At 57.4% G+C, this 24,119-nt stretch overlaps 1 protein-coding gene across 2 annotated transcripts in view; it reads right to left on the bottom strand.

Moving 5' to 3' along the window:
• TRPV4 (transient receptor potential cation channel subfamily V member 4) overlaps positions 1-23,436 on the bottom strand; it is a 35,965-nt gene extending 12,529 nt beyond the window's left edge. Inside the window, exons 1-5 of one of the 2 annotated variants that reach the window (XM_058531613.1) lie at positions 23,287-23,436; positions 9,021-9,437; positions 5,585-5,757; positions 1,358-1,510; positions 442-582 (exon numbers count right to left, since the gene is read on the bottom strand). In XM_058531613.1, coding sequence (XP_058387596.1) covers positions 442-582; positions 1,358-1,510; positions 5,585-5,757; positions 9,021-9,406 — 853 coding nt within the window. In that variant the 5' untranslated portion in view covers positions 9,407-9,437; positions 23,287-23,436. Of the gene's footprint in view, positions 1-441; positions 583-1,357; positions 1,511-5,584; positions 5,758-9,020; positions 9,438-23,096; positions 23,124-23,286 lie in introns of those variants that run through there. The other variant, XM_058531614.1, reaches the window with a different exon arrangement.
• Between the last annotated feature and the right edge of the window lie 683 nt (positions 23,437-24,119).

Raw genomic sequence — 24,119 nt, 5'->3', positions numbered from 1 at the left:
AGGACTGTGTCCCTGAACCCCAAATCACAGGTGCCTTTAAGCAGGGGTGAAACTCAAAATCTTTCCCTGGTCCGACTGGGACACGGCAGTGCACCATTGGTCCCGGCAATCTGACCGCTCGTCCCAGTTTACGTCAGATTAAAGGATGCACTCGACCAGGTGTGGGGCTGACACCCCCTCACAGCCCTAGGGTGCTCACGATCCCCATTGTACAGATTGGGAAGCCGAGGCTCAGGGAAGTGGGGTCATGCTCCGTCCCTCAAGGGCAGGACCTCAGTGACTAAGATCAACGCGTGGCCTGGGTACAGGGCGCCGTCTGGGCCCGTGGCCAGCATGGCCCTGGGCGTTTGGGGAGGGGTCAGGGCTGTGGACAGCACCGTGCACCCCCCAGCCCCCAGCCCCTCCTCTGTGTGTCCCCAGCCCCACCAGGCGCCTCCTCACCAAAGTAGAAGTAGCCTCCCTCGTCCTTGGGCTGGAAGAAGCGCCCCCGGGCCTGGGCGTGGACGTCAGCTCCTTGGGCCACAAGGAGCTCCACGTAGTGTTTGCAGCGGCGCTCGATGGCGATGTGCAGGGCGGTCTGACCTGCGGAGGGGGTGAGGACAGTCACCCGGGGCTCCGGCAGGGCAGAGACCCAACCAGGCTTGAGGGGGCGGGTGCAGAATGTGGAAACCGAGTGGAGGCTGCAGCGGAGGCCAGAGCCGTGGCCGCCTCCACCCACGGGCAGCAGGTGGACCTGCAGACAGTCCCCAGACGGAGAATCTCGGAAGCCTGAAGTCCTGGATCTGCTGCATCATGGAAGCAGAATTTTAAGCTCAAAGGATATCCAACTTGTAGCATCCCCAATCTGGGAACTTTTCAGACTCACACGAGGCTTCAGTCGTGGAGGAAACATCAGCATCACGGTCTCACAGAACTTTGGACTCGGGATATAAGATCCACAGACTGAATCTGCATAGCCAGGAATCTGATCGGTCAAGTCTGGTTTGCAGATCTCAGAATTTAGACCCGCGGGCTGGGACTCGGGACCCCTCTGCCTCTCAGAGCTGTTGGCTCACAGAACTATTATCATCAAGCCTTAGAGCATCCAGGAGCACACCATCTGAGGTCCAGAATTCCAAGTTCACGGATCATTAGGCTCACTGCCTCCGGGGATCTTGGAACCTCTGATTCTGCAACTCAGAATATCCAAGTTGGAAGGGGTAGTTATCCTCCCTCATTGGTTCATTCGTTCATTCATCAGTTGGTTCCTGGGGACAGCTGGCACTTGGGGCCCAGACCGAAGCCCTCGAGGGCGAGATAGAGGATGGTGCCCCCCGCCCCCGCATCCCCTCCCCCGCCCCCGCCGGCCCAGGCCCACCTCGGTAGTAGATGTCCCGGAAGGGCGAGTTGATGAACTCGCGCATGTTGCCAGTGCGCTCGGCGATGTCCAGCAGGACGGGGATCGTGTCGTTGCGGCCGTTGCTCAGGTTCAGCAGAGCCTTGGGCAGGCAGGTCTTCCCTGTGGACGGCTCTGCGGGCACAGACGTGCAGGATGAGGGGCGCTCGGCCCGTGGCCCAAGCTGCTGGGCGGCGGGCGACAGGGCACTGGGCAGGGAGCCAGAGGGCCTGGCTGTGTCCCGCCTCCTCTCTGAGCCCATTCTCTGTCTGCCTCCATGGTACTGAGAGGGTCACATGAACTCAGACGGGCAGTTCTTTAAAATGTGGGAAGCTGCAGTCTACAGAGAGATTGGTATCTACCAAAGCATATTTGGAGAGAATTTAAAAAATCAAATATGGGTTAACAAAGCCAACCATGTTTACGGCAAGATTTCTCAGAGCCTTTAATAGGCTAACAGAGACTATGAACTTCTAAAAGCCAGACACAGCAGACAGCCTTTGCCCACCTGTTTGAACATCGATCCTTTTCCCATGAAGCAATTAAACTAGTGCCCCTAGAGGGGAGCAGAGGGGGTACAGTGTTCCCCAAAGCATGGACTCCCTGCCACGGTGGACGTGAATTACCTTAGGAGGGGCGGGGGAGGACTTGGGGGTTCCGTGGATGCAGCAATAATAACACTGAAGGCCTGCCGTGAGCAAGGGTTCATCCCTTCATCAAATCTCTCTCATGAAGTCCATCTCCGTTTGGTACTAATGGGTCCCTGACGCTGCCCGCTAACACTTGCTAATGTTCCTTTGCAATTTTCTTTCCCTTGTATTAATGTTTATGGTTCCATGAGTTGATTTATATCTTAAAAGAGAAAGTCAGTGAAAGGAGAACTCCCCTGTGAATTAGGGACAGGGCAAAATCGTGCTGTGGCACCGGGAATGGCCCGATGCAGGTGTGGGACTGAGAGTGAGAGATGCAGGGTAGAATTGGGGGTGGGAGGTGCAGGAGTGGGGTCAGGGGTGGGAGATGCAGGAGTGGGGTGGGGAGTGAGGGATGCAGGAGTCGAGTCGGGGCAGGAGATGCAGCTGTGGGCTGAGGTGCCAGCTCTGGAACCAGGCACCTTGGGGCTCTAATCCTGTCTTTGCCCCCAATTTCTGTGCAATCTTTTCTCTGCTTCACTTTCCTTTCTAGCTAAATTGAGCCCACAAAGGGAAATCGATGAGCCCATAGATGTTAGTGATGAGCCCCGCGCCAGGCGGACAGGAGCCCGCAAGAGATAACACCGTCACAGTTACAATTCCAAGGGAGCTGCTTTAGGATCCTCTCTCTGGATGCCAGGAATCAGTGGCAAGAACTTGAAAGATTCGGGGAGACCGGAATTCCAGCCCCAGCCCCCCGAGAGTGAGGTGACTTGGACAAGCCTCGTCCTAGGCTGCCTCCCGCTGCACCCCTGTCGCCCAGCCCAGAGTAGACACCAGGTAACTATTTCTTGAACGAATAACGGACTCCAGTTCCCCATCTGCATAAGGGGGAGGGGAGCTGCCCCAATGCCGGCCAAGGCCCCTGGGGATTCTGTCCACTCTCAGCTCTCCCAGCCTGCATATGTCCTCTTCTCAGAGGATGGTGTCCCCAGCCAGCTAAAAACCTTTGTGTCACCTTTGTGCTTGTCTTCCTTTCTCCCCTACATCCACCCTCCAGCAGGTCCTATGGATTTTACCTATTTCTCCAATCTCTCCACCACTCTCCATCTCTGCTGTCACCACCCTGGCCTAGCCACCATCTCTCTTGCATGCCCGAGACACCTGCCTGGTTTTCCCAGCCTCTCTGATTTCCTTCAATCCACTTTCCACCTCGCAGCTGGAGTAGTCACCTCAGAGCACAACCCTGATCATGGTGAGCCACAGGGCCTTTGCACATGCTGTCCCTACACCCCTTCCCTGGTCCTTCCTCCTCTTTTCACCTGGTTAACTGCAATCCATTCAGACCCAGCTCAAGTGTCAACTCCTCCAGGAAGCTCTCCCAGACTTTCCTGACGAGGTCAACTCTTCCGATACAGTCTCTTGTTGACACACATTACAGTTTGCAACTGTGCATTTATTTCTGTGATTGCTTGATCAATGTCGGTCTCACCAGGAGACTGTGAGAAACCTGAGGACAGGGTCACGGCTGCTTCGCTCACCATCGTTTGCCCCACGCCGAGCACAGCTCCTGACACTTGGTAGGTACCCAATAACCATTTGTTGGGTTAATAAACATTCCGTAAAGGGATGAGCTGGGCACCACAGGAAATTCCAAACCACAGGTGGTTTGTGTGGGCCGTGGTACTAGACCCTGAATTTGGGGTTCGGCACCCCTAGACCCAGGCTATAGCAGGGTGGGGCTGCTGCCAGCCTGGGTCCTGGGATGAGATGCCAAGAACACAGTCCTCCCAGAAGTGGGGAGGGACACGCCGTTCCAGGACTCGACCACCAGGTGGCGAAGTGGCTCTACCCATGGGGGCTGCTGGAGCTGGGGGCCCTAAGCTAATGCCAAAGTGGAGGCTGTCAGAGGTGGGGTGGGGATCGCGTGGGGGGCGGGGGGGCGGTGGTCACAGACTCCCCTGAGAATCAGGTGAGCTCATGAGCCTCTGGCTAGAAAAACATGCAGGGGTGGATCCAGGTTTTGTGGGACCCGAGACTTACACAATTTGGGGGTCCTGTTTATGAAACAACAATTATGAATTCAAAATTAGGACCAGGGCCTTAGAGGGGCCAGAGCAAGCGAGGGGCCCGGAAGCTTAAAGAATGGGTCTCCCAGTAAATCTCTCTCTACACATGCGCTGTTCTCTACAACTTCAGGGAGCCCCCAAGCCTATCTTAGCCTCCCTCACCCGCGCTCATGCACAGAGACCTACTCTCCTGGGGGTTCTCAGCCTAGGCTAAGAACCCCCCATTTTTCGGTCCTGACCTCAGGAGAAGCTGGAATCCTTGGCAAGTCCAGCCTGGCGCCGCTCTGCTCCGCTAAAGACACAGGCACCAGTCCCCCACTTCACAGGAGTTCGCTCCACTCCAAGGCTCCCCACTTATGAACAGGGGGCCAGGCTTAAATGTGGGTTACCTCCAAGCAAGATTATTCTCACCGTCACGGAGCCCCTCCGAGGGCAGAGAGGAGCCCCACCCTCCCACAACTCTAAACCTGTACCCCAAACGAGGCCACATCGTCTGGCCGTGCACCGTGAGTGGATATTTTTTCTAAATCCAGTAATTCTCTTCTGACACACACAATGGTACTGCATTGTATCGTTCTAGTGTTCAAAGAATCTGACTGATAAAGGTATAAGGTCTACGTGAAAAATATACTGCAGGCTCGGCCACCCTACTGTGGCATTTAATTTACTCGAAGTACCTGAAGTCAAAAAAAGGCGCCCCTGGCCTCCGAGAAGCTTCGTCAGCCCTGAGCTGTAGACGCAGTTGGGCTTCCCGAGACAGGCCCTCCTCTGTAGCAGGTGCCACAATTCTTCACATTTTATACTCATTCGTGGGGCCATTTGGCCAGTTAATTATGGCTCAGCTGGACCCTGGCACCCAGCAGGTGGCTGACTTGCATCAAGGAGCTCACAAGCCAACTTGCCCGATTTACAGGGAAGCCTGGGGCAGCACAGAGGGGAGTGTTTTGAGCCTGGACAAGGCTGGAGGGCGAGCTCTCTGGGCTGAGGGCAGTCCCGGGGACAGTGGTGACTGGGACTTCAGCCTAGGGAAGGAAGCTGGAAAGCTGAGTGGGGGTGGGGCAGAGCCCGGGATGCAGAAGCAGGAATGCCCTGCTCCGTGCACCCAGGACCCCATCTGCCTGGTGCTCGGCACAGTGGAATTGTCTCTCCGCAGAGGCCAGGACTATGCTATTATTACTCCCCAGTTTATAGATGAGGAAATTGAAGCTCAGAGAGGCCACACATCCCTTACGTGGTGGAGGTGGGATTTGAACCCATGTGGGTAGACTTTGCTTACCTATGATGCTAACCTTTTCATAAATAAAGGCTGAATGAATGAAGGTAGTGAAGGCTCAGAGAAGTTAAGTAATGTGGTGAAGGACACACAGGATCAGACTCCTTGTGCAGTGCTCCTGCCGGCCAGTGCAGCCCACTGACCCAAGGGAAGATGCTGAGGGGGAAGGGGGCCCCCAATGCCAGCCCTCCCCCCACCCTTGACTGGCCCGCCCGCTACCCCTGCCTGGGTGGCTCACCCCGGAACTCCTCGTCAGTCAGGCGCTTCTTGTGGGTCAGCAAGAAGGGGAGCAGCCCGTCCAGGTCGGCAGTGGAGCCCCGGGACACGATGTCAAAGAGGATGGGCCGGTTGAAGACTTTGAGGATCGGGGGCGGCTGGGGCGCGGGAGCTTTGGGGCTCTGAGGCTGCTTCCTGAAGGGAGTCGGGAGGCAGTGTGATGGGAGGGCTTGTCCCCTGGCCACCCCACCATCCCTGGGCCCCTAAGGCTCCCTAGGAGCCCTAGGGACGGACCAAACTGAGAGGGAGGGGACAGCTGGAGACACAAAGGAATGTTTTATCCAACAAACTCTACCTAGTACCCATTATGTGTTGGGTAGAGACAGATGGACAGAAAGAAACACACAAGCCCGCCTATCCATCCATCCGTCTACCCACCCACCCACCCACCCAACCATCCACCCACCCAGCCAGCCACCCACTCATCCATACATCCACCCACCCACCTACCCATCTATCCATCCACCCACCCCTCCATCCATTCATCCATCCATCCATCTATCTATCCATCCATCCACCCCTCCATCCATCTACCCATCCTTCAATTTATCACTTATAGGAGGGCAGGGCCTCCTGGGGGGGGCGCCAGGAAGGCGAAAGAGGTGCCCTTCTGCTGATGGTGCAGAGACTGGTGCAGCTCCTGAGGAGGGCACCTGGGCAGCCCCCATTATACCTGCTCCTGAACTCTGACCTTGGAGTCAAAAAACAAAATGAGAAGAACACCCTCCCCCCAGACCTCACCGATGCAGCCTTCGGGGTCTCTGAAGACCTCAGGCACTCAGCCACACCCCAGTTCCTCCACGGCCCCTCCAAAGCCATTAGCCCTGACTGTCTGGGGAAGGGCTGGGGATGAGGGCTTGAAGGAGGGGTCTGAGGGAGGGGAAAGGGAGACACGGAGTGACCAGCTTCCGATAGGACCTCGAAGGGATGGGGACACTGGGCCACTTTACTGCCCTGGGCCTGCTTCCATCTCTGAGCAGAGGATATGTGGATTGTCCAGTAGCAGGCGGACAACATGGGTGGACGACTGCGAGGCCCCGTTCCTTGGACACGTGGAGCCTCTCCAGCCTCGGGCCCTTGTACATGCACTTCCCTTCACCAGGAACACCCCCCCTCCAACCCTCCACCCCACCTTCATCCTGTGTGGCTGCTCCTTCTCATCCCTTAGCTTCAGGCTTAAATGTCAGCTCCTCCAAGAAGCCCTCCTGGACTACCTTTCCTGTATGAGCTCCTCTCTCCCACCTCAGCACCTCCCCCAACTGGAATTGTAGATTCACGTCCTTATTTACTTGCTTATTACCTCTCTCAGCCTCCAAACTGAAGGTGCCAGTGAAGGCCTCTCAGTGCCTAAACTGACCAGGGGCAGAATCTGGTCTGGCTCACCCCCGGAGCCCCACGGCCAACCTCACTGCCTGGCACGTGGTGGGTGCTTGAGAAACATTCACTGAACGAATCAGTGACTTAGTGAATAAATAAAGGGGACAGCTCCCGACCAGGCAAGGGCTGAGATGGTGAATGGGCTTCATTCAAGGGCCTAAATGAGTCCGTGATCAGCAAGGGGGACAGAGGAGGACCAGGTGACCAGAGGACATCTCCAGACTTCAAGACTGTCCTCCAGATACACACAGAGGCCTGAGAGGGGTTCTTAGGGGTTTCCATGGGCAGATGCCTAGACAGACAGATGACAGATGGACAGATGGGTGGATAGATATTTGAATGAGTGAAGATGGACGGATGGGCTGGACAAGCGGATGGACGGGTGGAAGGTGGGTAGCTGGATGAACGGATGAGTAGCTGATGAAGGAAAGGGGCTGGTTTCCAAGTCTGGGTCAACTCAAGGCACATTAGGAACGGCAGGGCCTGGACCGAGAAAGGATCATAAACTGCACTAGTTCCACGGGAGCAGAGGATGGGAGCGGAGGTGACTGTGAGACTGTAAGCACCACGCCCTCCCCTAAACTACCAAAAGCTTCGGGAAGTCCCCAGACTCCCTGAAGGACCAGGAGGGAGAACTCGACCTTATAAGGCAGGGAGTCCACAGGTGACAGCCACCAGGGTCAAGCTGGACACAGAACTCTAGGGGCCTGGGTTTGCAGAATGCCTCACAAACCACATGAAGATGCCAGACAAATGCCCACTGGCGGGAGGATGGGGTCCAGACAAGGTGATCTGGGGGTTGGAGGCGCCCTGTCCGCAGCTAGGCCAGGCATAGCACACATCACTGAGACGGCCACCCCCCCAGGGGCCTCTCTCCACTCTCCTCTCTTTCAGCCAGGCCTCGCTCATGGGAAAGAAAGGGTGAATGCCTCGGCTGGAGCTTTACCTCTTCCCAGGTCCCTGGAAAGCCACTGGAGGCTCAGAAATGAAGGTGATGCTTGGAGAAGACCCAGGAGGGGCAGCTGGGGGGTGCCAGCAGAAGAAGGTAGATGGATAGATGGATGAGTGGACAGGCAAACGGATAAAGATGAGGGACTGAGCAAATGAATGAGTGAATGAACAAATGGATGGAAAGACAGCCGGGTGAATGAACTGGTGATAAGAAGGAAGGAAGGAAGGAGCGGGGGCGGAGAGAGAGACAGAGAGAGAGAGAGAAAGGAAGGAAAAAAGAGAGAAGACATTAGAAATGAAAGGAATGAATAAAGTATAAATAGTTTGACAGACAGCTGACTGGCTGGATGAATAGAAACACTGGGTAGATGGGAGGATGGACGGATGTTTGGATGAGTCACGGTGGATAAATAGAAGGTTGGTTGTATGGTGGAGGGATGGACAGATAGATGACAGATGGATAGGCGGGTAGATAGCTATTTGAATGAGTGGATGGTGGATGGATGGATTGGACAAGTGAATGGACAGGTGGAAAGATAGGTAGCTGGATGAATAATGAGTAGATGATGGATGGATGGATGCCTGGATGGATGGGTAGATGGGTGAACGAGTGAATGGATGGATGGGTGAATGAGTGAATGGATGGATGAATGTGTGGATGGATGGCTGGGTGGATGGGTGGATGGGTGGACGGGTGGATGGATGGATGGATGGATGGATGGACGGATGGACGGACGGGTGGACGGGTGGATGGGTGGATGGATGGATGGATGGGTGGATGGCTGGATGGGTGGATGGGTGAATGGGTGGATGGGTAGACGGTGGATGAATGGATGGATGGATGGATGGATGGATAGATGGATGGATGGACGGGTGGACGGGTGGACGGGTGGATGGATGGATGGATGGACGGGTGGATGGATGGAAAGAAGGATGGATGAATGAGTAGATGGATGGATGGATGGAGGCAGGGATGGATGGATGGATGGATGGACGGACGGACGGATGGACAGGTGGATGGATTCAATACAGAGGAGGAGACCATTGGCCAGGCAGCCAGCAATACTCACTCTATGACCTTCTTCCTCCACCGCTTGTTGTCACTGGGGTGGTGACGATAGGTGCCATAGTCAAAGAGCGAGTCCATGGGTGCCTTCTTGGGCCCAGGCACCACCGAGGACTCATACAGGGTGGACTCTAGCAGGTCAATGGGGTTGGGCACCCCCTTGCGGAAGGCGCCCTGGAACTTCATGCGCAGGTTCGGTCGCCCATCGCCTGGGCCAGCAGGGCGACCCGCATCATTCGGTGTGGGCGAGGGGGAGCCGTCTTCCCCCTCAAACAGGTTGGCCAGCGAAGAGAGGGGGAAGGCCTCTCCACCAGGGAGGCCACTCTCATCGCTGGGGGGCTCCACCACCTCCCCGGGCCCTGTGCAGGGGCCTTCGCTGGGTTCCGCCATGCTGACCCCGGACCCGTCTGCACTGCTGGGCCTACGAGGGAACGGGAGGGGAGTCAGGCGGAGTCCAGCCGGTGGTGGGGGCTCCAGGAAGCCCCCTCCCATGTAGGCAAACAGCACTGCTGCCAGCCGCTTCAAAGCCACCGTTGTAATGACAGGGGTGGGGGGGCCACTCCCAGATGTGGTTGGCTGCCAGCCCCAGGCAGGAGCTACAACAGGAGCCTCTTTCAGGGACCTGGACAGGCAAGTCGGCCTCGGGTCCAGCTACCCGGGGCGTCAGCTGGAGGAGGACGGGCCTCAGAGGCACACTGGGGCTTACGCCCGACCAACCCAACCAGCTTCAGAGCCCCACAGAGCAGCGTTCAAATCCAGGCTCCACACGTAGCAACTGCGTGACGCTGGGCGAGTCAACGCCTCACAGCCTCGGTTTTCTCACCTGTGAAATGGGGATGTCGAGCCGGAGAGCGTGCATTCCAGAGGTCAGTGCAGTGCCTGACATACAGGAAGCACCCACTAAAACATAACCAATGGATGCATGCTGCAGGCACAGGAGGTGCTCAGAAAGTACGTGTGAGCCAGTAGCCTGCACTGTCACGATCCCCATTTTACAGAACAGGAAACCAAGGTTCCAAGACTGCAGCTGACCTCCCCTCAGTGCCGAGGGCTGATCCCTTCCCTCCCCTCTTCGCTCGGTTAACTCCCATCCCTGTGTTCCCGGCTCAATCATCCCTTCCTCTGGGAAGCCCCCCAAACCATGTGTCCACGGATTAGTTAATCCCCGGGCTGTGAGCACCGGGAGGCAGGGAACGCAGCTGTCTTGTTCACTCCTGCGTCCCCAGCACCTAGAAGGGCGCCACACGGACAAACGACCTCGTGACAAAGGTGTCCTCTGTTCCCATCTCTCAGATGAGGAAACAGGGGCTATGAGAGGGGCAGTCACACAGCTTGCAGGGAGAAGAGCTGGACTGGAGCCCAGGTCTCTCTGGCTCTGGGCCCAGACTCTGACTCTCTGTAGCTGGAGCAAGGGTGCAGAGGGGCCAGGCCGCGCTGGCCGGCTGTCACCCTCTGCCCTCTGCAGCGCAGTGCTGGCCAGGCGGAGCTGGGCACCGAGGGCCAGTTTCCTGGATCTCCCGCCATCCCGCCCTGGCTGCAGGGAGATGTCTGAAAAGCCCTCTTTTCTGTGTCTCCCCGTCCCTGCCCGACACATTAGCAGAGGAACAAATAAAGACCGGTCCCACCTTGTTTGTTCTGGGGCTGCCAGGAGGGAAGGCTTGGACCAGAGAGGTTGAGCGCACGGCAAGAGGCCTCTCTTGGCGGGCACAGCGGGGCACACAGATGTCAGAGTTCCCGCCGGGGACTGGCCCCCTCTGTGTACCGTGGGGAGGGCGAGCCTGGACTTTAGAGTCACTCAGGCGTGGCTTCTAACCCCAGCCCTGCTATTTACATGCAATGTGACCTTGGGAAAGTCACTTTAGCCACCTGAGCCTCCGTTTCCTCGTCTGTAAAATGGGCACAATTGTAGTAGCTTTTTCACAGGTTTGCAGAAAGAATGAAACAAGACCGGGCATGTCCAGTGCCGACCCCGGGATTTAATGGGGGGCTGTTGATGATTATAGTCAAAGGGGGAAGGACAGGCTAGGAGCATGGTTCTAGCTTGGCCCTGGTTAGTTAGCAGCTATGTAATCTTGAGCCAGTCACTTCCTCTCTCTGGGCCGCAGTTTCCCCACGCCCCCTCCTTGAGTTCCTGGGAGATGTCAGTGGCCTCGGGAATTTGAAGTGCCCACTCAGTGCCAGCACCCAGTAGGACCTCAGGAGACATTAGTTCCCGTCCAGCTGCCAGGTGGGAGAGGGAGACCTGGACCCTCAGCCCCTGGAGGCGGCCACGTGAGTGTGGGCCTTGTTCTGCAGGGACGGGGGGCATGTTGAGGCAGGAGGGGCGTCCACTAGGGTGCAGGCATTGAGGGGGAAGATCAGGCTTTCCCGGGCACACTGGGGACCCCAGCGTCAGAGGGAGACGAGGCGTTGGGCAGATGCCTCTGCTATCAGCACACTCCTAATTAATGTGCCCCTTCCCAAGGCACCCCTCACCCCGCTGGAGTGGGGCCTAGTGGACACCCCCCTCAGGGAGCTCCCAAGGCCAGAAGAAGCAGCCACGAGGGCCCCTCCAACCCTCCGCCATGCCTGCACCCCTCCAAGGAACCTCAACCCGACGGCATCCTGGGTTTCAGGGGCTCCACAACAGGGGCTCTAAAGTCATCACCCCAGCTTCAGGTCTCCTCTCAGCCACTCACTCACTGCTGTTAGCCTCGGGCGAGGCACACAGGGATCACGATTAGCAATTTAATCATGATGAAATGATAATTACGAAATAACCCCATCACCATCGTGATCCTGTCGCCTCACTCTGCCAGGCACCAGCCTCAGAGCCTCGCACATGTACCCTCCCCAGGTCCTCACTGCAGCCCCAGGCCGGAGGTTCCCAGCTGGGGGCCATTCTGCTCCCCAGGGACACTTGGCCATGTCTGGGGACATGTTTGGTTGTCACACTGTGCAGAGGAAAGAGGGCTACTGGCCTCTAGTGGGTCAAGGCCAGGGAGGCTGCTAAACATCCTACAGTGCGCAGGGCAGTCCCCGCCACAAGGAACGATCCAGCCCAAACGTCCATAGTGCCGAGGTTGAGAGACTCTGCCCTGGAGGTAGGTACTGTGATCATTCCCACTTTACAGATGAGGAAACTGAGGCCCCGAGAGGTTAAGTGAGTTGCCTGAGGCCACACAGCAGGTTAGCGACAGAGCCAGGATTCAAATTCAGGCAGTTGGCTGTAGAGCCTGGATCACCCTAACCCCTCGGTTGACTGGGCCTGGACTGAGTGCCACGCAGAGCCCTGACAATATCTTGTTCAAGCAGCATGATGGCCTTGGGAGGTGAGGATTATTACTAAACTACCAGCCCATGCTCATCATTCTAAGCCTCAGTTTCCCTCCTGGATAAGGAGGGTTGCAATAACAGCAGGGCTGTTCCTGTAGGGCTGCATGACACAAGGCAGGTCAAGTGTCTCTCGGGCACCTAATCAGCACTGGATAAATGCTGTCATCGTCCTCATCACCATCATGGTACAGACGCCTTCCCTGCCCTCCTCACCCCTCCCATGCACACCCGTGTCGCAGTCCTCCAGCCTGGCAGTCACGGCCCGGGTTCAGATTCCCCCACCCCTCCCAGCCTCTCCCTCGGTTAACCCCCCCAGAGCCAGGTGAGCAAAGCTGGGCTCCTGCTCCCATTCTATAACTGAGGAAACTGAGGCTGCGACAGGCCACTCAGGGAGCGAATGGCCATGAAGAAGGCCTCTGGATCCTAACCCTGGACTCCTTCACACCACGCCACCCAAGCATGCGTGCACACCAGTGGGCATGTACACACACACACGTATACACACACACACTCACACTCACAGCCTGCTCTGCTGCTCTGTGGCAATTCTCTCCCCAAACGCTGCCCTGTTCTCTGTGGTCGGGGCCAGAGTTCCCTCCCAGTTCTAATTTGCCCTGTAGGCTGTTATTACACATTCCAAACCCCTGCCAGGCGTGGGAGGGAAGGAGGAGTGCAGGCAGAGAGAGGCTGAGGCCCCGTGCATCTCCTCTGCCTGTGAATGTCGTGTGTGCTCATTTGCGTCCTTCCCCGTGTGCATGCACGTGTGTGTGCCCGCTGCGAGCAGGCCATCCCGGGCCCTTCACCTCACACTGCGAATGCCTTTGCAGCAGGCAGCACCCAGCAGGCACCAGGCTCGCCTTAGGGGCCCCACCCAGGACGTCTGTGCGTGCACGTGAACATCCCCACACTCTGTGCCCCCATGGAGTTCATTGAAAGCAGCGGTTTTCAAACGTTTTGTTTTAAGCATCCAAACCCTTTTTTGGAGTATCTATACCAGATTATAGTCTGCGCACAGAGGGTAGTTGTGACAGGATGGACGGAGAGGGGATCTGAATCTCAGGGCCCAAGGGGCAGGATTAGAAACCATTCACCTATTCATTTATTCAACAAGTATTTATTGAGCACCTACTGTGTGCCAGGCACTGGGGATACGGAGGTGAGCAAGACAGAAAAATCCCTGAAACAGAGTAAACTGCTAGACAAAGCAAGAAGCAGAGTCGTGTCTGGTGGTGTGAAGAGCTGTGTAGACCAGAAGGACTCGGGAGTGGCTGAGTTAAGGGGTGCAGGCGTCCCGAGCAGGGTGAGGAGATACAGGGCTGAGCCAGGGTCCCCGAGCCTTCGTCTCTGCCTGAAGGTCATCACTGTGACGTTAGACAGATCAGGGGGTCGGCTCCCAGACCCCCCACTCATTGGCTGGGTGACCTTGAGCAAGGTACTTAGCCTCTCTGGGCCTCCTTCCCTTACCTGTCCCCATGGGGATCTTAACTGGGTCATTGTGAGAAAGGAGTTGCGTCAGGCACCTGGCAGAGAGGAAGCCCTCAATGAACGGCAAATTGCATGACTAAGTGAAGGACAGGTGCCTTCTCTCCGAGAACCCCGGATCCAACGAGGGCGGAGGTCTCCTGCTCCCTCGCCCTGCCCCCACGCAGGGCGAGGAGGAAGGGGCCCAGCCTCACCGCGATCCCGTTAACCCCGGGCTTTGCCTGAGCTCGTGGAAACCCTGGCACATATTTGCCAAATCCCATCCTCCTGATTAAGTGACCCAGGAAAGCCGCTTAACCTGGGGGCAAGTTTGGGCGTGCAGGGTGCTCCACGCCACGGAGAAGGATTCCAGGAAGCTGGTTCCTAGCAGTTCCCTCCCTCCCTCCCTTGATTCACTCCAACAGGCATCTGTTGAGTGCCACATGTTTGCAGGGCACCCGGGGAAGCATGAAAGAGTGGAACCTCAGGGAGCTCACAGTCTAGGAGGGAAGACAGATGGCATTTCCCTCCTCCAGGCCTTTGCCCGGGCTGTCTCCTCTGCCTGGAACTCCTCCTTCACCGGCTGGCTCCCAGTCTTCAGGTCTCGTCTTAACCACCACTTCTGAAAAGCCATCCTAGCTCCGCAGTCTAAACCAGCTCCCTTGTTCATCACTCTTAGAGCAATGCATGCCTCTAAGGGGGCATTGAGGAATGGCGAGGCCTGAGGCACTGGGAGAAGAAAGGTGGGAGGGAAGAAGAGATGGGTGATTGGATGGGTGGATGCGTGGGTGGGTAGAAGGTGGGCAGACCAGGGGGAAAGTTTTGGGCTCTTAGACAGACCCAGTGCACTTTCTTCTCCCCCCATCTTGGGGCTCCTTGCCCAATCTGTGGGGTCCCCAATTCCTGTGGTGCCCTGGAATAAACACAACTCCGAGCGCCTGTCAGTCCAGATCAGTCTTGGAGGGGTGGTGTGGTTGAGAAAGGGACTAGGAGGACAGAGAGCCCGAGGTTTGCTGGTGCTGGAGAGGAAAGACTAGCTCCGTCCAACCCTCCACCTTCCAGGTGAGGAAACCGAGGCTCAGAGCGGTGGAGTCTCTTGTCCAGTGTTGCTCAGCTCCTGAGACGGGGAAGCAGGATTAGAAACTGTGTGGCCCCAGGACCTGTGCCTTCAATGGGTACTTTACAAGGACCAGGGGACTTGAGAAGGCTGAGTTGGAAGGAGGGGGCAGGGTGGCCGACTCAGCAGCTGACTCAGCAGCTGTGTGACCCTGGGCAAGTCACCTGGCCTTCCTGTGCCTCGGTTTCCTCACCTGTAAATGGTGGTGATCACAGCACCTACCCCAGGAGACTGGTGTGGGGGTTAAGTGAGATAGTGTGTAAAACACTGACCCAGTGCCTGGCAGAGAGCAGGCACTCAGTAAAGGACGGCCGGTGTGAGCATCATCGGCATCATTCTATTATTATTATTAGAGATGGATGAACAAACAGACGGAGGGCCAAGGAAGGTATAACTACCAGGGGGGCGGAGTGGCTGGGCCCAGAGCCTGGGACCCTGGCAGCCACCTCGGAGCAGCCGCTTGGCCTGGTGAAACCCGCTGCCTGCCAGGCTGCCTGAGGCTCCGTGGCCCCTGGTGGGCGGCAGCAGTGGGGAGGCATCATGCCATGGCGGGCACCTTCGCTAGCAAGCCTGTGTTTACCTAGCAGGTCTCAGCCCAGCCCGCTTCCTGTTTGCTGCACAGTGGCTGCCTGTCCAGGGCAGACAGAGCCCCAGTGTCCCATCAGGTCCCCCCTACCGGGGAGGGCACCCCCCTCAAGTGCGCACCACCCAGGCGGGGCAGGCCTAGGGTGACTCACCGGGACCCACAGAGGGCAAGGCCAGCGTGGCCACAGCAGTCACTTGGTCATTCCGCAAGCCCTTGGCTGGAGGGGTCCTGACAGTGCACACAGCTACCCGTCCGAGCTCTCACGGGCACCCATTCCCATCCAAGGGTCCCCAGCCCTGGCAGGGGCCACCGGGAGGCAGTATGGTTGAACAGTTTAAGGGCATGCGCCGTGCAGCACGAAAGGCCACGTATTGTGTGATTCCATTTACATGCAATGTCCAGGATAGGCAAATCCATAGAGACAGAAAGCAGATTAGTGGTTGCCAGGGGCTGGGGGGGTTGGAGGGGCCATGATTGTTAACGGGTATGGGGTTCCTTTTTAGGGTGATGAAAATGTCCTGGAACTAGATAGTGGTAAAGTCTGTACAGCTCTGAATACACTAAAAAACCACTCAATTGTACACTTTGAAAGGGTAGTTGTATGGTATGTGAATGACATCTCAATCACTCTTCCTGGTTCAACGACCTTGGGCAAGCAGCTCTCCCGCCTCGATCCTCAGTTTCCTCAGTGCAATGTAGGAACGTCATGAGGATTAAACGTGCGGAAAGGGTCTGGCGCAGAGCAGCGAGCGGCTCAAGGACATGATGTCCCTGTCCCAGGAGGCTCCGGGCCCTCTTCCCTCTCCTCACCCCATCCTGGCAGAGTGCAGCCCCAGGATTCCACCCCCTCAGACTCAGCCCCGCTTGGATCACGATGCTCCAGTCCAGGAGGAGGGAGGCCTCAGAACCTTAGGACCCCCTTCTCCCTGGCCCAGCCCTTCTCCTGGAGGACGGTCACAGCACAGAGACCCCCAGAGAAGATTCTGTAGCCTCAGGAACTGCCCAGCCTATATTCTGTTCCCCACCTGCCACTCACTGGCTGGGTGGCAGTGAGCAAGTCACTTCTTCTCTCTGGGCCTCAGTTTCCTCTTCTATAAAATGGGGGAAATCATTACAGCCACCTGGGAGGGGTGAACCCATATTCGCTGTATAATTACTAGTTGTACTGTACATTCATGCTTTCCATTAAAAAATTAAATGAGAGCCCTATACCAAAGGGCTGGGGTGAGGATTGAATGGGGCAATCCAAGAGTTTAGCACAGCGCCTGGTGCACAGTAAGTGCTCAGCAAAGACGAGGCCCCAGGAGGGCAGGGCGAACGGGTGCTGAGATCCAGACTTCCTGGCTCCAACACCAGGGCTCGTGACTCTGCTCGGAGACCTTGCCTTCCTAAAGGGTTTTCTCACCTCCTCCTCGATTCCGTCTCTGGGAGGCTGTCAGACACTGCCCTGTTTCCCAGCAGAGAGGCTGAGGCCCAGAGAGGACAGGACACTGACCCGCCCATACATACATCCCTCCACCGCATTCCCACGTGCAAATGTCCTGAGGTTACCAAGTCAGAGGAGAGCAGAGACCCGAGGAATGAATGAATTGGGCAGGAGCCAGGAAAGGGAGCCCGAGGCAGTAAACCAGTTTGAGATCCTCTCTCTGCCCCAGCCCATCCCCCCAGCCTGTGTCAACAGTGGGCTGCTGTCTCTGGTTAACTGCTTAGCATCACAGCTGAGGCTACTGCCTGAGATCCCACCATCAGCAGTGCCTGCCTTCACTAGTACATTCCATACAGCATCTTCTGTGTAATCTAACTAATAACTCTAGAAGTTATTATTATTGTCTCCACTCCCAGATGAATAAATTAAGTCCCGGGAGAATGGAGGGGGGCTGACATTCACCTACCACCTACCATGCGCTGAGTACTTTCACATCTATCTCCCATCTGACATAGGCACTGTTGCTATCCCCATTTCACAGATGAGCAAACTGAGGCTCAGAGAGACCCAGCCAAGGTCACAACTCAGCAGGAAGGGAATGTGGCTAGGATTCCAACCATTGGCTTTTAAACCCACCTGAGTCCATGCCTTTGGGGTCTGAGATGCCCTCTCCCTGGGGCCGCCTTTCTAAATGTCCAGGGAACTCACCAGGGCAGGCGGGCACAGGGGTGAGGAGCTGGGATGCCACAGGCAGAGAGTTTGAACTTGGCGTTGCCACTTGGAAGCTGTGTGACCCCAGGAGGATCTGTTCACTTCTCTGAGCTTCAGTTTCCTCGTTTCTAAAAAGGAGCAGATCGCAACCCCCGCCACTGGGTGCTTGGTCATTGTGGGTGTCTGAACCTCGTAAAGTGCAGCCCCAAAGGACTGAGTGTGGAGTGATGGGCACTCAGACACAAGCTCCAGATACGCTTGCTGAACGAATGGACTCAACGAAGCAATGCACAAACTCATGGACACAGATGCGAGGACTAAACGACAAGCCCAGTCATCCATTGTCCACACGGCAGACGGATCGCCAAAGCTGAAACTCTACCCAACTCACGAGCTGGCTCACTAACGCCCTCCCTCCCATCCTTGAACAGATCATTACAGAGCACCTCACACGTGCCGGGCTCTCTGACCTGAGACCCAACACCCCGCAGTGAGGTAACAGCTACCGTGAGTCCATTGTGCAGGTGAGGACACTGAGGCTCAGCGAGGACAGGACACTTGCCCAAGCCCACTCGGTCTCAGAGCCACAGCCTGAATCTGAGCAGGTCTCTTCCGACGCCCCTGCCTTGTTGATCGGTCTGTTCAATCATTCCTTCCTTCCTTCATTCATTCATCCACTCTCCGCAGGTATTCCTGAGCCCCTCCTCTGTGCTAAGGGGACACAGGCATGAACCAGGCCAACAGGTCCCCAGCTGAGGTCAGTCAGCCCCTTGCCCGCTGGGGTCTCCCCTGAGCCCATGGGGCCCGCCCAGGGTATGTGTAAGAAGCGGGCCCCCCTTACACGCACACACACACACACACACACACACACACAAGGAGCTGTCCTAGAGGGTGGTCAGCCCTCCTGGTCAGCCGGGTAGAAGCCAGGCCACTCCACCCTTGGGGAAAAACAGACGCCCGGTGAGACTGAGAAGCCCTTTGTACAGGGGGCTGGCAGGGCGTGTGGGCGGGAGGGGTGGCCGTTACTCACCACCCCAGGATAAATAAGAGTATTCCCATTTTGTCAATGGCCCGCCTGTCTGTGCCCGAGCCCCCACCTCCTTCTGTGGTCTTTCCCACCCTCTGACCTCATCTGGAGCAGACCCACGAGCGTTGATGGAGGGCTCCCTAGGCCCCTGGCATGGTCTCTGTGACCCTCCCTCACGATGATGAAATCTGCTCACAGAGGTGGAGTAACCTCCCTGGGGTCACACAGCCAGCAGCAGCCAGGACTCAGGGCAGAAAGGGGAGGATAATGACCAGGAAGGGGCTCAGAGGCAAGAAGGATGTCAGAGTCACAGTGAAAGTGAGGGCCTGGCCTCCCTTCCTCATTCCAGGGTGCCAGCTCACGGGACACAAGGACACCTAAGGCAGGGGGCGTCCAGGTCAGGGCAGGAGTGGCAGCCAGAATAACCTGAATCCCCCTGGAGATGGCAGAGCTCTGACTTCCAGCAAACCCCGGGTGGCAGCCCCAGGAACAGAGAGGTTAGGCCACTTCCTGAGGTCACACAGCAGGGAGCGGCAGAGCTGGGATGTGAACAGAGGTGGGTCAGACTCCAACAGAGGTGAGTCCAAGGTGGCTTTCCAGGAAGGAAGCTGAGCTGGCCACTGGGATTTCAGGGACCCTAGGGGACCAGAGTCACTTGGATCTGGCTTCCAGGTCCAGCTCTGCCACGGGCCCTGGGTAAACCGCTTCTCTCTCTGAGCCTCGCTTTCCTCAGCTGCCAAATGGGACTCCTGCCCCCATCCACCTCCAGTGAGAGTGAAGCTGTGACACCATCGAAGTGAACATTGGGTGGCAGACGTTGGTTATTAAGCTAAACAGTCCATGTTGCGCTGGAGACAGTCCACACCCACTCCACGAAGCAGGAGCTATCATATCACATTTTACAGATGAGGAAACTGAGGCCCAAAGAGTGAGGAACCAGGTAGCCAGGCTCCGGCTCTAGTTTTTAAGCATTAAATCAGCAAAGTAGGAAACACTGACGGCTCCTGGCGCTCAGTCGATGCCTGTAAACATTTCATGGCTGAAAAGGCACCGTCCTCGGTCCAAACGCAAGTCTGGATCTGCCCCTGCCCCATTCTGCCTGCCTGCCTGGCACAGAGGGGCTCTCAGAGCATGCCCCAGGGATGTGCGGGAGGAAAACATGCCCTGGAACAGGCCGGGGAACAGAGTGAGGAAGAAGATGGTGCTTCAGAGCCCCACCTGTGTGCCCTGGATAGTCCCTGCAGTGGGAACTGAGAGCCCCATTTGACAGATGAGGAAACTGAGGCTCAGAGAGGCCAGGTGACTTGCCCGAGCTCCCTGGTGAGGGAGCAACAGGGCTAGGTTAAGCCCAGGTCTGTCTGAGCAATTCAGCTTATCTTTACACTGCAGAGTGTCTTCCCCATGACTCGGGGTCCAGACAATGGGGACAGGCCACCTTGGAAGTTATAGGCATGGATCTGGGAATCAGACAAACGGAGTCCAGATCCCAGCTCTGCCCTTTCCCAGCTAAGAGACCCTGGGCAGGCGACTTCACTACCCAGACCTCAGTTCCTCCCTCTCAAAAATGGGTGGAATCGTAGTTTTGCATCCAAATGTACTAAGAGCGTTTGGCTCAGGGCCCAGCACACAGTAAGTGCTCCGTAAATGCTCACTACCATCATAATGACTACTAATGCAGCCAGGCTTGGCTAAAGCCAGACAGAATCTTGCACCTGGCATTCAGAGCAGCAGCTGCGGGGCCCAGGACCACAAGTATCTCAAGAGATCTGAATTAATCTTTAACAGGTAAATTCCACTCCAAACCGGCAATGTGGAGCATTCCAGAGGGCCTGCTGGCATAAAGTGTTCTCTTGGCTCCCCGGATCCTGAGTGTCACAAGAAGAGGAGCTGTTCCCTGGGTCCCCATGATTTGGAACGGGGCCTGGAGCATCTTTCCCACAGTCAAATGGGGTAAACTGAGGCAGAGAGCAGGTTGGGGGCATGTGGGGGGGTAGGGACTCCCACTCCATGTGGATCCCCCCTCCCAGGAACAGAAGAGGAGCTCAAAGGGCTAGGCCCTCTCAAGTGATGCGTTCAGTCACTCGATTGTGCAATGGAGATTTACTGAGTGGCAGGCAGCGAGGCCAAGTCTTATGTGTTTCTCTCCCTCCTCCCTCTGCCTCCAGGGCCCCCCTCCACTGCCCACCCCGGGCCTTACATCTCTCTCACGGACGACTTTCTCAGCCAGGGGACCGGCCTCCCTGCCTGGCTCCCACTCTGCAGCCAGAGGGACCTTTCCAGACCACACAGCCAGCCTGGACTTTTAGGGCTTCTGGGTCTGACCTAGCCTCTGCCTGTCTGACCCCTGCTCTGCCTGTTTATGTCACATACTCCAGACAAATGGAACAACTCTCGGCTCCACAAACACCAGGTTTACCCACCTGGTAACAGGGAAAAGTCAGGTCTTTACCTGCACGCCCTTTCCCCTACCCCTGCATTTCTTCTTCGAGGTGCGGCTCAAACACCACCTTGATCAAGCCCTCCCTGATCCCTTCCCTGTCTGCTCTCCCACCCTACAGCATTCTCTTCTGGCCCCCATTCATTCCACAGCATACATTTGTCAAGTATCTGCCATACGTGCTCACCTTGCTGGGTGCCCACAGGTCAGGCGGGGTGCTGCCTGCTTGGAGGCCACAGGTGGCACAAGGGGCAATCCCAGTGTCAGGGAGCGGCAGTGGGGTGGCAGCCCTTCCTCCCATCCTACTGTCTCTCTTGGACCACCCAGTTCCGGCCCCTCAGGCTGGAGCTAAGCTGGGGCCAAGGTGCGTCAGTGCCCAGCTCAGGGCTGGCACAGGTGGGCTTTCCAGGGGGTCTGCTGGGCAAAGGAGTAAATGGCTGAGGCCCAGCTCGCACCACATGAGGCGGGAGGAGCGTCCACAGCCCCTGACCCGGATACAAGGCGGCTGGTCTGGATTTCGCTTGGGGAATCCGGGCGTCTTCCCAGCTCTCACTATTTTCTTTTCCTTTTTCCCTAAACCTGGGAAGACTCCATTTCAAAATGACCCACCCTGGTTTTACAAATGTGAACCTGACTGGCCCACAACGACCACTTGCCATTCGTTTGGGGATCCCCTCCCGGCTCCAATTTACCAATAAAGGTGGGAATGAGGGGTCCCCAGCCTTTCTGGAAGGAAGAGTCCCCAGCCTTTCTGGTTCCCGCCGTTATGCAAACAGAATGAACTAGAGAAACGTGGAAATGGCCAATGACCTTTCTTCACCCCTTCCACTAAGAAGGTGTTTGGGGCAACCACCACCAGCTCCAGCAGGGTAACAGCCGGCGCCGCCTGAGCTCTGAGTGTGCCCCAGGCCCGCCGGACTCCCCACCACAGCCCCGGGGTCGCCTCCGTATACCCCATTTTACACAGGAGCTCCCCCACACAGCCCCAGACAGCCCCCGCTTCTAACCTGGCAGACGACCTGGCCCTGCCCCTTCCTCCCGACCTCTCTCAAGAGGCCACCTCTTCACCTTCCTCCAGGGCAGTCCCCAAGTTACCCCCCTGTCCTCGCCCCGGAGATACAGTGGCAAAGCTGAAATCCTCCGGTGGTTCTTAACGGCCCAGAACAAAGCTCGCACACGCCATCACGCCCCCACCCCCAGCAGAGACCCTTGGTTTAGACGCTGAGCCAGAGCAGCCAGGGGCCCACCCCCTCCCCAGCAGCTTTCAGGGCACCCCCTGGTCCCCAGGCCAGGGAGGCTTTGGAGCCAGACAGCTCTGGGTTTAAATTCCTCTGGGCTACATCCCAGACCTCAGCCTCAGTTTCCTCATCTGCAAAACGGGGAGGACGCTGGAGGGACCAGATGGGACTGGGCCATTTGGGGATGGTAGGTGGCTCAATCCACGCGTCTGTGGTTGGTATCTCCAGGCAAGTGGGGACTGTGGGAGGCCTCTCCCTGGCCTCAGGGACCTCCCAGGAGTCTCCACCGCCTAGCAGAGACCGAGGTTAAAGATTTTCCTGCCTCTTGGGGAAAAGCCATCTCTGGACTCAGTAACAAATCAGCCGCCTTTGGAAGTTCCAGACTCCCCTCAGGTTTTGCTTAGATGTGGAGGGTAAACCGCAGGCCCCCAACTCCGGCTTCCAAGCCCCGCAAATGGGGATGCCCCCACGGTGGGCTGCAGGGCCTCCTACTCTTTGATTCCGGGCTTGGGTCTCGGGGATCCGGGGACATCTCTCCCCAAGACCTGCAACCCTAGGGCCCAGGTTGGCGCCCATTTCACAGGCGATCAAACTGAAGCCCAGAGGGGTGGTCCCGGCCCCAGGGCACCCAGAGGGGCCCCGCGCCTCCCGCGCCCCGGGCCGGGACTTCGGCGCCTCCGAGACGTCCCCAGGGGCGCGAGGGGACCTCGGCTGCGCCGTCCCTCCCGGGGTCCCCGTCCTGAGGGCCCAGGCCCCACTCACCTCCGGACAGCGCGGCGCCGGCGGCCGGAGCGCGGCGCTTCCTGAATCCCGGCCGGCCCGCCCGCGCGCCCCTCCTCCCCGGCTCAAGTTCCAGCCGCCGCGCCGCCCCCGGCTGCTCCCCGCCCCGCGGCCGCCCCCCACCCCGGCATCGCCGCCTCTGCGGGGCAGGGGAGGGCCTCAGTTTCCTCACCCGGAAAATGGGCGTCACGCTCCCTGGATAGAGGGGCAGATGCTGCTTGGAGAGGGCACTGGTTGGAATCCTGCGATTTCGGGCTCCTGCCTTCCCCGCCCTGGGACCGAGGCCTCATCTGTGAATGTGTGTCTGGCTGGTTCCTCCATGCGTTCGCCCATTCATTCATTCATTCATTCGGCAGACAATTCAGAGCCTGGTCTGCCGTGGGTCCCGCCCTCAGGTAGCTCCGCGTCCAAAAGGGGAGGCACCTGGGATACAGACAGCGCCCGTCCGGCACTAAATAAATGTGAGCTCCGTTTCTTCCCCTCTTTACCCAGCGCTGAGCACGGGGCCCGCCGCTGAGTAGGCGATCCCACCTCGCGGTCTTATCTTCCACCCCAGGCACTTGGATACCCCTGCAGGACGGGCAGCTCACCTCTGCTGGGACTGGTTGGAAGTCTAGGAGGCCTGAGCTCCAGAGCGAGACTCCCGGAGCCCCAGCCGCGGCTCTGTGACTCACCAGCGGAGCAGCCAGCTCCGTCACATCTGTGCCTCAGTGTCCCCACTGCAGAGAAGGGTGTAAATAGGTCCCCACCTCACAGTCACGGTGAAGATGCCGGAAGCACCAGGTCTGTGCAGAGCCCAAGGAACGTTTTTAGCCATTTTTATCACTGTCTGTACTAAATGGAGGTGACTCTCCGTTGGTAAGACAGTGGAGTAGGTCCTTCCCCTTCAGCTTGCAATAGAAATAGCTGCCATGAGGTGTTGGCTCAGCAGCTAGAGGGTGGAATTTTAGAATTGTTGGAAAGAGAGAGAACCTTAGCAGAAGCGATGTGTTCAAACCACCAGTG

This window comes from Diceros bicornis, chromosome 35, assembly GCF_020826845.1.
Source record: "Diceros bicornis minor isolate mBicDic1 chromosome 35, mDicBic1.mat.cur, whole genome shotgun sequence".
Classification (NCBI taxonomy): domain Eukaryota; kingdom Metazoa; phylum Chordata; class Mammalia; order Perissodactyla; family Rhinocerotidae; genus Diceros; species Diceros bicornis.
Note: the sequence above shows the minus strand (reverse complement) of the source record. Positions and strands in the feature narration are given on the sequence as shown.